Consider the following 14,249-nt stretch of genomic DNA (forward strand, 5'->3'; position numbering starts at 1 on the left):
TTTGTCAGGCTTTCTTACAGCCTGACAGGAAAAGACGTCTGATAGTGATTAGGTCTGCTAGTTAATTTCTTACTGAAGCAGTGTTCTTAATTGCTAATACGAACCAGAATTTTGTGTGCATGTGTGCGTGTGTGCGTGTAGCTGTGACAAACCCCCAATGTTTCTCTAATGAAGAAGAGAACGATTTAGCTTTTTGTGTGAGTATGAGAGCACACATTAACATGTCTGCCTCGAAGGACGCTGAGCTGTGTTTTAATTTTACAATGTGTCGTCAATCCCTAACCCTCTGGCAACGCACGCACCCACACACACACACACGCACACACACACAGCTGAGCTAGCTGGGGAGTTTGGGGTACGGATTGGCCTTCTCTGGATGTTTATTGTCCTTCATATATCCCACCCTTCTTCTCTGACTTCTATCCTTTCCTTGCATTCTCTCCCTCCTTCATTCTTTCCTTGCACTCATTATTCTCTCCTCTTAATTTCCTCTGTCCATAGAAGGTCATTTCCCCAGTATCATTAGTTTTTTTATGAGCTACTATAAAACCCGAGAGCTGTTATTTCAGCGTGCAGACCAGAGCAGACCTCGGAGTCATGGAGGATTTAATATTACTAATTGTAGTGCTATTCACTAAATATACAGTATGTGCTTCTGTTGTCTGTGAAGTTTCCACACATGCCAGGAGTAAGGGCATTCTGTTTCTATTCACATGCCAGGAGTAAGGGCATTCTGTTTCTATTCACATGCCAGGAGTAAGGGCATTCTGTTTCTATTCCTCCAGATGAGACTATATTTATTCTGTTTGCACCGTTTCTGAAAATGTTGAAGAACTACAACAGCACTGTGGGGATACTAGCACTACTATCCACTTGCCTACTGCACTGCTTCATACAGAGCTCTGTTTGTATAAGTCTGTCAATATTTAGGGCTGTACAGAATAGTTTGAAACTTAATTCATAACATTTACATTTTAAAGCAACATTTGAATTTCACACTTTTATTACTATTATTATTATTGTTAAATTATTGCATTCGATATTTAAAGTGATAGTAGCCGATCTACAAGCTTGCAACTCTATATTATCCATTATTGCATTGAAACTTTTCAGGAATAGAAATACTGCAGTTTCTATTAGCTTGGATTCCCTGTTGATGATGTCACTGGTGGACAGGTTTCTGAACAGCCCTCCCATAAGACACAGACCGAGTAGAAAATAATAGTGGTATTTTACACATTAGTCATGACCAATTATACGAAGATAGGTTGAAAAGTTGTCCTTGAAGCAGTGCAACTGCAGTTGCAACTTTTATCCATACATCACACAACTCTGTATCTCCATAGTCATGTGATCAACACGGATTTGCATCATTTCCCATCTTCCATCCTGATTGGCTAAGCTTGGCTTCCAAAGCTCACATGATTGGTCCGTTTCGAACAAAATGCCACAAATCACAAACACAGTGTGCAATTTACGTGAAATTATACACAGACATTTCCACTAGGCCGAGGGCGACATGCCACTATTTATTTTCAAAATCAGCCTCGCGGTGGCGCTATAACAGGGCAATTCCTGTTTTTATCTGTATACATGTGTTTATATGTACTATATGCGGCGTTATGCGCACTCCCTAGTCCCTAGAGGCAATGGAAAAAACATTTTCCCTGCATCCCTCCACATCTGCCGGTTATAGCGCCACCATGAGGCCGCTTTCTGCGAAACACATTGTTTATGTTAGTCGCACAGATTTCATCCAAATCTCACGCAAACCGGTACACATGATCTCTGTAGTCATGTGATCAAGACGAGTCTGTTGGATTTCTCAGATTCTACACTGATTGCCTTCCAAAGTTTTCAGGAGTGGCCCGCTTTGTACAAAATGCTGCCTGTCCTCATCCAGAATTCTATCCTCAGAGATGCTATGAGTGATCTGGCTTTGCATTTCCTCAACAAAATGAAGAAAATTGTTGCAAACAACAAACAAAAAAAACAAAAAAACATGTTTATATTACTCCTAAACATTTTGCCAAACATCACACACACACTCCTATCCTCCTGGTGGAGACATGTGCCCAGAAGGGCACTTTTTCTAGTTTATAATACTGTTGTCATGTTGACATGCAGGGTCATTTAATCTGTGATTGTATGCACTCTTTAATTAATGTGCCAATGTGGATATTGTATTTTTATCTGCATTTATGCCCCTTCATATGTTTAAATACATGAAACAGTATTTGTACCCTAGAGTGGGAGATTACTGAGCTTAAAAAAGAGCTGATTTAGTGGAAGTTTTAAAATAATCCCCCCAAAGTGTTATACAGTATGTCAGAAAATCCTGTCACTATTTGCTTTCTTTTTTCTTTTGAATAATAATTGTGCCCCCCAGAATGTTGGCATGTGTGTGATGCCCGTAGGTGGGAGGTTGGCTGCCTGGCTGAAGGCCACCTTGATCATGGTACAGTAGCTGTTGTAGAAGGGACTCAAGGGAGACGACATTACTCCAGTCATAAGCCCCTGTCTCTAACCTTTAGGCCACCACCGCTGTCTGTGGCATTATTAACGGTGACACAACTCGGAACACAGCTCGCTAACAAGCGGGCCTTTGGCTACATCTTCAATGCTTTCACTGCAATACCAGCTATGTGAAAGAAATCGGTAATGGCAATTGTAAACATGTTTACAAGGCCACCCAGTTGGCTTTTATGCCCATTTAAGGATGATAATAACCGCTACCCGGGACAGTGTGTAATAGCGTTGCTTGCTGTATTCACTAGCTTTTGATCTTTGGGGGTTATTCACGTTATTCACGCTTAGAATGCTGCCAGAAAGCAATCTTCTATGGCAATGATCTCTGCTCCAATCTATTAGAGAAGGGCTACACACACATGTTCCTGTTTGATAAGTGTAGCTGTCACAATATATGAATACAGTCCAATGGTGGTTTGAAGAGTAAAATGCAGCTGTTGCACAGCCCCATTGTGGGCAATTAATGAAGGCATTTGTAAAGCAGCCTCTCTTAGTGGTTGTGGAATCTCATACTCTCTAACCGGTCTTATTGAATACTGTTGGGCTGCTGGGATTCTTAAAAGAGAAAAAAATATCATCCCTGCTGTGCAAGTCAGACTAGAGGAGAAGGTACCATTGTACCATTAACCAGCGGTTCAGCAACATAGAAACTGAGTGTAAGGCCACACGACACAAAGCCGGCTAAATAAGGTTGTATTCACTATTCATGCCTTCTCTCTCCAAGCAATCTGCCATAGAAGTGATCTCTGCTCCGTTCCATTAGGAAATAACTTGAGCCTTTTTGTTTGTTATGAAATGGACAGTTTGGATGTCTTCAGTTTTTTCCTATATTTTTCTCTCTGACTGTCTCTCTCTTTATCTGTCTGTCTCTGTATCTCTCATGTCTCTCTCTCTCTCTCTCTCTCTCTCTCTCTCTCTCTCTCCATACTGATCTGGGTAGCAGATGCTAACCTTGGATAACTGTTATACGCTTTTTGTGTGTGTGTGTGTGTGTGTGTGTGTGTGTGTGTGTGTGTGTGTGTGTGTGTGTGTGTGTGTGTGTGTGTGTGTGTGTGTGTGTGTGTGTGTGTGTGTGTGCGTGTGCGTGTGCGTGTGCGTGCGCGCGCGAGAAAGACGAGGCCAGGTTAATGTATCTCTTTAGCTTCAGACCAGTTTGCTTTAAAGCCTCCACATAACCCCCTGATCCATATTTCATCAGGACAAACATATACTGTTTGCTTGTCTAGATGCTGAAATAGAGGAGGTGGATAATTGGAGGAAGGGGAGAGAGATGGGAAGAGAAGGTGGTGATGGTGAGGTCAGGGAGCAAAGGAGATGGAAGTCCAGGTATTAAGGAGTTAATTATCACGTTTGGAACACAGTGGAGAAAAAAAAAGATCACTGCCATTTTCAATAAAGTTTCCTGTGAACCACCAGTCTCTAGGTGTCTGGAAAAAAATAATCTGGATGAAACAATGAAGCTCTGGAGCTTATTTCCATTGTGGTCCTTTAATGAATCATTTGGTCATCAACTTCAGAGTCTCCGGAGGTTTGCCTGAACAAAGGTTGGAAACGTTTACGCACAGCGAAGGACAATGGAAATGATGATAGAATGATATGTAATAAACATCAAACACACACATGATGATGATGTCAACATAGCTGGAGGATAAAAGCTCACAACAGGCCCCTGTCCTCCACTATACCTCCTTCCCTACTGTTATTTCATCTGTTTATCCAGCCCTACTTCCCTCCTCTCTAGCTGTTCTGTCCTGGGAAGGTTCTTTATGAGAACGGGGGACAGGAGAGACATCGCACACAGGTCAATATGTCATCATTTTATCTCCCTGTCCCCTTCCTCTTTCCATGTATCCATCCTTTATATCTAGTCAATACTTTGTCCAATAGAGGCTTCAGTAATCACTTGTTTAACAGATCTCTGCAAGGGTGGTTTGTCCATCTGTCTGCATCACCCTTGATTCAACTCACTCCCCCCCTCTCCTCTCGCTTCCCTTCTGTAGTAGGTGATGTTATAATACGCCATTACTGTACGAGTGGAAGGAAGGATTTATGTCCACTCCCATTAATAGAAGACAGAGGAGAACAAAGGGGGGGAAGAGGGAGAGATGACAACAGAAAAGAAGAGGGCGGGGAGAAGGCTGGTCTGCAACAAGAAAATTAGATACATATTTGTGTGATCATTGCTTCCTCGGCGGTCACTTCCTGTAAACTGTGTAATTATGATGACAAATAGTCATAGCGGGACTGAAAGCTTTCCTCTGTTTTGCTTACAGCAGTCACCATGTGCACGCACGCGCACACACACACACACACACACACACACACACACACACACACACACACACACACACACACACACACACACACACACACACACACACACATTTTCATGATGCCCAAACTTCTGATATTGAATTTAGATATGGAGGCACTCCTGATATTACTTTTGTATTCATCCTTAGGACCCCAAATCACACCTTGGAAAGCATGAGTGTCTATTTCAAAAAAGTGTTTTTTGACTGGGGGGTCATATTTTGACAGCAGGAATTGCCTGTCATAATTTGACCCCCCAGTATTAGGATGTTGATATTCCTTCATCAGCCAACACTACCCACTGACTGGTAGTACCCCCCCGTCCCCCAGAGAGGACGTACAGGGCCTTAGTCCTACTACTCCTCCCAGCCAACACTCCCCACTGACAGGTAGTTGTTAATAATGTAAATAAAAACGAATAAAAAACAACAATGCAATGGCTACTTGTTCTCAAAGTGAACCAGGGGTCCTCAAGGAGGTTCCCTGCTAAAATGAAGTATAGAAACCAAATGTACCATTGGCACTTTAAGGAAGTTGTTTTGATGGGTTTTATATCCCCAGTGTGATTGTTGACTTCTTTGACTTATAATTTCTCATTTTCATTTACGCATCTCGGCTTTGTACTTTCTCTCTTTCCCTCAGTCCTTCCATTCTCATGTGAGGTGTTTACACTGTATGTGTGAGAGACCTCTGGAGTGGAGGAATGGATGTATTGAATGAAGGATAAACGGAGGGAGGGATGGATGAATAGATGGACAGACAGTTGAAAGGAAGGATGAGAATAGTGCTAATTTCCAATCTGCTCTTTCCATTACAATCCTTGACCAGTCTCGGGACGGATTGGACGATAGCGAGGCTAGATGGAATCCGACTGCCAAATCCCAGTTGTTTTCCATGAGGGAAGTTTTCTCATTTCCCCGCTTGTACCTGGGATATTACGACTGGTCACGCTTCGCCGATTGGCTCTTTGTCCTCCTTCGGGGGCAGATTGTCATTTTTATCTACCAATCGATAGCCCTTCCTTTCTGCCCTAAGCCCGCCCCCCAAGGGACTAGTGTAAAAAGGGATGAAAAACAGGAAGACAATAACACCCCTGAGCGGCTCCTTCTAACACACACACACACACACACACACACACACACACACAGAGCTTGCTTGTCATCTGACATCACAAAGTATTGGCTAGTGCTAGGCTTTCATCCAATTTTTTATCTTGAGTAGAAAATTGTGAACCAACCAAACTGGGTAATATTAGTGGGGCGGCAGTGGCTCAGGGGTAGAGTGGCTGGTAAGGCGGCCAGATGGGAACTGTGAGGTTCCCAGTTGATCCCGGGCTCCCCCAGAGTTAGTGTGGAAGTGTCCTTGAGCAAGACTCTGAAGTTGAGCCCCTAATTGCTCCTGATGAGCAGGTTGGTGCCTTGCATGGTTTCCTCTGCCATCGCTGTATGAATTTGTGTGTGAATATAATGCACATCTATATAAAGCTCTTTGGATAAAAGCGCTATATAAATACACCATTTATCATTTATATTTTTACTTTGCTACACTTTATTATCAGTATAGTGCCAATGGACATGTGGTGTTGTTAAAATGAGGTGTGGTCTGGCACATTGGTATCTTACACACAGCAAGTGTAACAAAGTAATTGTGTTTTATACTAGTCTGTAGTTAGACTAACTGCCGGGATCAGTGACAGCACATCTATTTCCTTATTATTTAGACCACGGGTTCTCAACCTGTGGGTTGGACTTCTTTAATGCCTAAAAAATAGCATGGAAACTGCATCTAAAGTAATCGGCAAACTATACAATAATAACTGATCAAACATTGGCCAAATTGTCAAAGAATATAAGAAAGAGGCAAAAATTGTGAAAATAGTGGATCTACAATCTCGCAAGGCGCCTTGTGAGATTGTAGATCCAAAATTGAATACCTCAACTCCTACATTCAAGTGCTTATCAGGGTGGGGGTGGGGGGTTCCCCCCAGTTCAAATATGATTATTCTGGGGAGGTCACAGCCTGAAAAGTTTGAGAAGCACTGATTTAGACAGTGTGACGCTGCTGTAACGGTTCAGAATGAAATCCAGCGCTCCCGACACGCGGAGCACCCAGCCATCCATCATGCTTCAATAAGTGGTTTAAAAGTACCCTTACTGAGACTGAGCATTTTAAGATTGTCAAGATGTCACACTGTAGATGTCTCTTGGATATAGGCTACAGGAGGAACTTCCACTAGGTACATGGCCACATGGTCCACCTGCTTCAATTTAAGTCCATTACAATCCAACACAATAACACTCATGTTCTACATGGTAGATGACATATCTGAGGGACTCTGTACAACAATATATTGCATTGGGTAAATTGCCTGTTTTCTTTGCACGAAGACAAGCGGTGAGGAGAGTATGCATTATTTCAAATAATTGTAGTTGACACTTTATTACTTGCGTCCTGCCTTAACTAACAGTCGAAATTAGGGCAGAAACACCCTGAATGCAGTTGTGCCCTGTGTTTTAGATTGTGTGCTATCATGACATCTAATAGATGATCTGGGACCCTACGAGTTTAAAATCCCTGCTACTAGCATTCCCTAGAGTTAAGGTCTTACTGCTCATACGACCAGACACGTCTGGCCGAAGGGTGGTGCTACTGTAGATTATGTTCACCCAAATAGCTAGTAGGGGTTCATGCCTTTAGATTGCCTTTTGGTTTTGAAATATGTTGTGTGAAAACTTGTCATTTTGGATCTTGAGGAAAGGTCACGGGATCAGTCAAATGGTTAGGGTTCATGCACCCGGGAGCGCAAATGTGCATCAGCAAGTTTCATGGCAATCTACACATTCAATTTAGAAAGGTTGTGTGTGCAAGTGGAGATTTTGGCCTACGGGTGGTGTTAGCGGAAAGCCCATGGGATCACCAAAAATTAATGGGAGCATGAAAGTGCACAGTAAATTCCATGGCAATCCAGCCAGTGCCGTAGTCTTCAAGATGTTCAGTTTGAGAAGGGGTGGACGGACGGCCCGACACACAGACCACCATTCTCTGAAGCAGATTCAGGGGTTTGGTCACAGGGCAGTATACTGGTGTATAGAGATGTAATGAAACCCTTTTATTTGTGGAATGTGACGATTCCATATCACTCACAGATGTCGATATCTTGCCTTTCCTTCCACCATTTCCAGTGCCCTGATCTACGATATGAAGTTGCTGATAGTAGATTTGAAGTTGTATTTTTCATTTGGGTTGTTATGCCAGTGCCCACAACGAGAGCTCAAACCCAACAACAGCACTGATAAAGTACATTCAACTGAAGTACCGTGTGTGTGTGTGTGTGTGTGTGTGTGTGTGTGTGTGTGCACGCGCACATAATTATTTAGACATACCTAGTTGTCTCTTTTGTTAATATCGCTGTGTCTGTTCTTTTGCAGGTCACTCAGTTCGTCTCTTGGGTCAGAAGAAAGATGGAGGCAGAAGGCTTGGAGGGGCCCGATTAGACCTGCCCAAAATCCGAAAGAACCCACTCATAGAAATTATCTCCATCAACACTGGGTAAACAGAAACTATGAATTAAAAAATGTCAACTGCATCTCTGCTGTGTGTGTGTGTGTGTGTGTGTGTGTGTGTGTGTGTGTGCGCGCGCGCTCTAAGCAGAACCTTGCACCTCTGATTGTATCAATTTCACATGGTTTGCTTTGTGCTTGTGACAGTGCGTGCTTATGTGATTCTGTTATGTACACACGTTTGCGTGTTTACAAGCTTGTCTGCGTTACGTTGGCACTCGAACCTCAATGAATGGGCTCGAACCTTTTTCTTTTTTAGTTATCATTAACTAAAAGCTAAAGCCTGACAAGGTTCCACAATACAATAATCTCTAGTCTAACACTAAATTAATTAATCTCTCTGACGTCTGGCACTTTTTCCGATGTGTGCATACAGCCGTAGCACGCAAGCCTTCTGTGAGCTTGCAGATCAGCTATTTTCAAGACGTGGAATTCACTTTTTTCCACCATTAATGCATTGTCGCCCCCCATAGGATCTATAATGATTTGCAGCTTGAGGTAAAAAAGTCTGTTAAATGAATTGAAAATGATGGTTCGGACATTCGCTTGAAAATCCCTGCCGAAGCTCTAATCCTAAAAACAGGGCCTTAGTTGTGTGAATGTTGACACCCTGAGCGGCATGGACAGAGTTCTCCGTTCAATCAATTAGTAACGCCCAGCGCTCAGGACAGAGATTGATCAAAAGGACGGATATTATTGATATCAAAACCGATACCATCGCTCCACAGGCTGGGAGCGTCTGTTGTTATTTTCAATGGGGGACGTCATCGAAAATGTTCCCCCCCATTTTAGCCGACGAGACCAAAAATGTTAAAACGTGAATAACTCTTGATCTAAATCATTCCGTCCAATTCTAAGAACAGATTATGTGTTAGACGGCCCATCGCGGTTAGAATTAATCATACCTCCGGTTGTCGATCGCATGGAGAGTGTTTTGGCTACATCAAGCTACTTCAGCCGCATCCGGGATAGCATCTGGTCCGTCGCTAAATGTGCTCCGCTGCTATAAATCGCTGGGCGCTATGATTTAATGGATTAAATAACCCTGGGCGTTCGGGGTGTTAATAGTTGTGAACAGGTTTAAACTCTGTATCATCTTCCTCATGCCCGCTGTCCAGTCACCATGTCACAACACAGGGAAAGACAGATTGAGCGTTGAGACCACCAGATTTAGCTAGCTAGCCAGGTTATATATATATATATATTGTGTGTGTGTGTGTGTGTGTGTGTGTGTGTGTGTGTGTGTGTGTGTGTGTGTGTGTCTCCGTGGTGCTGACCCTGTGATCTCAGTGGGCTAGTTAAAAAAGGTTATGACACACACTAATTCCAATGCTTCCATTGATGACAATCCATCAATCAACCCGTCTGTGTCTCCTCAAGCTCTGTTAACCACCAGTCTGCAGGATCCATTAACCACACAAACCTTATTGTCCCAATTCTGGGCCTGCCATAACAGGCAGACATTATAGCCTAATGGTCCATCTATATCAAAGCAATACATTGTAATCTTTGGCAACTTTTATTCGAAGATATTTCGGGTCTAGAGGGGAAGAAATTAGGGGACCAAATAGGCCCCAGGAGAACCCCGGTCAATGAAGTATTTAGAGTTTAAGTGGTTAAGTAAACAACTCTCAGGTTAAATGGTACATGGAGCATTTATATAGTTCATTCTATCCCACATGCTACAATGTGCAATACTTACACATACTAATTCACATACTGACGCTGGAGAAAGGTACCAACATTATGAGTTAATTGTTGTTGTGTCTTGTTCAAGGGCACTCTTCAACACTATCCATATATTACTTTCTTGTCACTTTGTTTTGGGGTCTTTATTATATTTTGCGCACGCTAGGGTTGGCTGACGATACGAATCTATCGTCATTCGTGATTTTACGAGTCCAATCGCCGAATATTTTTATTAGATGATTTTTCTTTTGCTAAATAATATTAACCTACAGAAAATAATGTAAGTGTGAGCAATATGCGAATCGATTTGGGGCAGCAAAGTCGTAAAAGCGGCCGGGTGGAAAGTGGAAACCCCCTCCTCTCGTTCGTTATAATGGTATGCTCCTAGAGTCCTATCAGCCTGTCATTTTTTACCTTCTGCCTGTTGAAAACACTTTGTGTGAATGTGCCCGATATAGCAAAGTACATGAATCCGGGTGGCAGTGCACATGGGTCAAGTTCCTGCCCGCTCCTGAGGGTTGCACTAGCGACTCATACAGGATGGTCTGGGAACCAGTTAAGTGGGGAGTGGAAACGAGAGGAATAGCATGTTCTTCTGCATGCATTATGTACTGCCTGTGAAACTCCCCTTGACCAGGTGAACAGAAGTATTCTAACGACATCACGTGTATCAGAGAAGACACTCTACAGTCTACACCCTCCCTAATGAGCCAACCAGTAGGGGTCAGCAGTGACATGGGACTACAGTACGGGGGGGATTAGAATTTGGACTGCATTAGGTTAAACAGTGAAAATGAAATGCATTATAATTAAAAAGGGGAAAAAAAGAGGTCCAGATATGTCTTCTGAGGACCTTTGAAGTATGTGCCTCTTTGTACAGATGTTTCAAGTCTGTAGAGCTCAGTGATCTTTATTTCTGACTAAATCCTCTTAGATGCCTCTTGATCTAATTGCCTCATATGAGAGGTGTGTGTGTGTGTGTGTGTGTGTGTGTGTGTGACTGTGACTGTGTGCTCGTGTGGATTATGGTTCAACTGAGGTCTCTCTCTTTGTCTCATACACACGCAGTATTTCAGTATGCATATCTTTACGTTTGTGTATTGCGAGAATGTCTGACTGCACTCTGCAATGTCTGCACGTGTATTGCAGAGGACCCGATGCAGTGCTGTGTCTGCCATCGAGTCGTATTGTATTGCAGAGGACCCGATGCAGTGCTGTGTCTGCCATAGAGTCGTATTGTATTGCAGAGGACCCGATGCAGTGCTATGTCTGCCATCGAGTCGTATTGTATTGCGGAGGACCCGATGCAGTGATGTGTCTGCCATCGAGTCGTATTGTATTGCAGAGGACCCGATGCAGTGCTGTGTCTGCCATCGAGTCGTATTGTATTGCAGAGGACCCGATGCAGTGCTGTGTCTGCCATCGAGTCGTATTGTATTGCAGAGGACCCGATGCAGTGCTGTGTCTGCCATCGAGTCGTATTGTATTGCAGAGGACCCGATGCAGTGATGTGTCTGCCATAGAGTCATATTGTATTGCAGAGGACCCGATGCAGTGCTGTGTCTGCCATCGAGTCGTATTGTATTGCAGAGGACCCGATGCAGTGCTGTGTCTGCCATCGAGTCGTATTGTATTGCAGAGGACCCGATGCAGTGCTGTGTCTGCCATCGAGTCGTATTGTATTGCAGAGGACCCGATGCAGTGCTGTGTCTGCCATCGAGTCGTATTGTATTGCGGAGGACCCGATGCAGTGCTGTGTCTGCCATCGAGTCGTATTGTATTGCGGAGGACCCGATGCAGTGCTGTGTCTGCCATCGAGTCGTATTGTATTGTGGAGGACCCGATGCAGTGCTGTCTGCCATCGAGTCGTATTGTATTGCAGAGGACCCGATGCAGTGATGTGTCTGCCATCGAGTCGTATTGTATTGCAGAGGACCCGATGCAGTGCTGTGTCTGCCATCGAGTCGTATTGTATTGCAGAGGACCCGATGCAGTGATGTGTCTGCCATCGAGTCGTATTGTATTGCAGAGGACCCGATGCAGTTATGTGTCTGCCATCGAGTCGTATTGTATTGCAGAGGACCCGATGCAGTGATGTGTCTGCCATCGAGTCGTATTGTATTGCGGAGGACCCGATGCAGTGCTGTGTCTGCCATAGAGTCATATTGTATTGCGGAGGACCCGATGCAGTGCTGTGTCTGCCATCGAGTCGTATTGTATTGCAGAGGACCCGATGCAGTGCTGTGTCTGCCATCGAGTCGTATTGTATTGCAGAGGACCCGATGCAGTGCTGTGTCTGCCATCGAGTCGGTCGGATAGGCAGTTGTCCAGAACCACTGAGACCAAACTGCCCATATACTGTATAGACGCATATGAAGATCTGTTTGCTGATCCAAATCATCCAACCGATATGCCCACATACAGAATATGGGCATAAATGGGATACAAAAAAACGGGTACAACGGGTATACTTACAACGGGTGTTGCATAACCATGTGGTCCCTGATAGTTGGGTCGTTTACAGCAGTTCCGTGATCTGTCATCTAGGAGGGTTATTAAACAAATTGATCCCACAAGTAAATCGCAAAGATGAGGGTAAAATTCACGAGAGCCCCAAATCCATATGGCCACCATCAAAAACAATAAAGCACAATAAGGCAAAATTACCTAAAATTATGCACAAAAACACTCCTTGGGCTAAAAACAGCCATAGCCCTCAAGTGGCTATGGCCGTTTTTAGTGGGGTTTTTTGTGTTGGCTTGACATGACATCACCAAAGAACTGTAATCTCTTAAAGTGTCAATAAGAACAGACATTAACCAACATCTCAGTGTGAAAACGACTTATTGAAACATAAAACGATTATTCAATTTGACCAAATTAAAAATGTATTATATGCTAGGTTCTTTTCATTCTGTTCAGAAATCAATCAGTCACAGATTCACAGTTAAACAATATAAGCAATACCAGTTCTGTTAAGGATTTATTGTAATCTCGTCTTCCCACCAAAATAATAGAAAAGTATTGATAGTGCTATTGATATAGACTAGGATCATTAAGCACTCTAGAAAATGGTGTCAATATCAATAAAAAGTAACCATCCCTATCCCTGATCATTACTGTGTTACCATTTGGATTCAATGTCCCACTAACCTCTGTATCCAAGTTGTTTTCCTTCCACGCTCTTGCCATGCCAGAGAATGAGCGTGTAACACCATAGCAGCACTATTGGGTTACAATCATATACAATATTCGTATTCTGTATATTACTTATACGACTCATTTAAAATGTTTTGTTAATCATTTCTAAACCGATTGTGTGCCCGGAACAATTTTTTCCAACCTGTCTGTCCATTTGTGATCAGCAAATCTCCGGCACAGAAGGCTTGATCGAGGCGAAACTGTGCACACACACTCCCTGGATGCCATAGCAGAACCTCTGCTCCAATTGTTTCACATGGGCCTGTTATAGCCCCACCAGGAGGCCGATTTTTGCTAAACAACTTTTTGGACAGTACTAATGACTGTCGAAACATCACGTAAATCGGTACACAGCATCTCTATAGTCATTAAACGAAACGAGTTTTTCATATTTTTCATACTCCATCCTGATTGACTAAGATTCTTCTTATCCTGTGTTTGATAAACCGGCTTCCAAAGTTTGCAGGAGTGCTCCATTTTGGAGCAGGCAGAGGCAGAGGAAAACTTTCAAATCAACGTCTTGGTGGCACTACAGGGTGATTCGTGTCTTTACCTATAACTGAATTGATCTGTGTAAAACTTGGTATGTGCACTCCCAAGAGGCAAAGGTTTTACCTTTGCCCTGCATTTTTCACATGCCTTTCATAGCACCACCAAGAGGCAGACTTATGTAAATAATTATTTTAATATTACTTCTTCCGATTAAATCCAAATTTAACACAAATCGGTACAGATGATCTCTATAGTCATGTCATCAAGACGGATCTGTTATATCTTTCATATTCGATCCTGATTGGCTAAGATTGGCATCTAAAGTTTTCAGGAATGGCCCGTTTCTAACAGAATGCCACAAATAATGAACGCAGCATCTGATTGTGGTGAATGTGCATGCAGCTTTGCACTACGTTGAGGAACAAATTCCACCCTTTTAACATTGCCCTATTATAGTGCCACCAG

The 14,249-nt window shown here is 43.2% G+C and overlaps 1 protein-coding gene across 1 annotated transcript in view; it reads left to right on the forward strand.

Moving 5' to 3' along the window:
* Nucleotides 1-14,249, forward strand: part of cdkal1 (CDK5 regulatory subunit associated protein 1-like 1) — a 319,098-nt gene that overhangs the window by 85,400 nt on the left and 219,449 nt on the right. Inside the window, exon 7 of the mRNA XM_080767726.1 lies at nt 8,271-8,391. Within this exon, the coding sequence (XP_080623852.1) occupies nt 8,271-8,391 (121 nt within the window). The remainder of the gene's footprint in view (nt 1-8,270; nt 8,392-14,249) is intronic.

This window comes from Protomyctophum bolini, assembly GCF_963924005.1.
Source record: "Protomyctophum bolini genome assembly, chromosome: 7".
Classification (NCBI taxonomy): Eukaryota; Metazoa; Chordata; class Actinopteri; order Myctophiformes; family Myctophidae; genus Protomyctophum; species Protomyctophum bolini.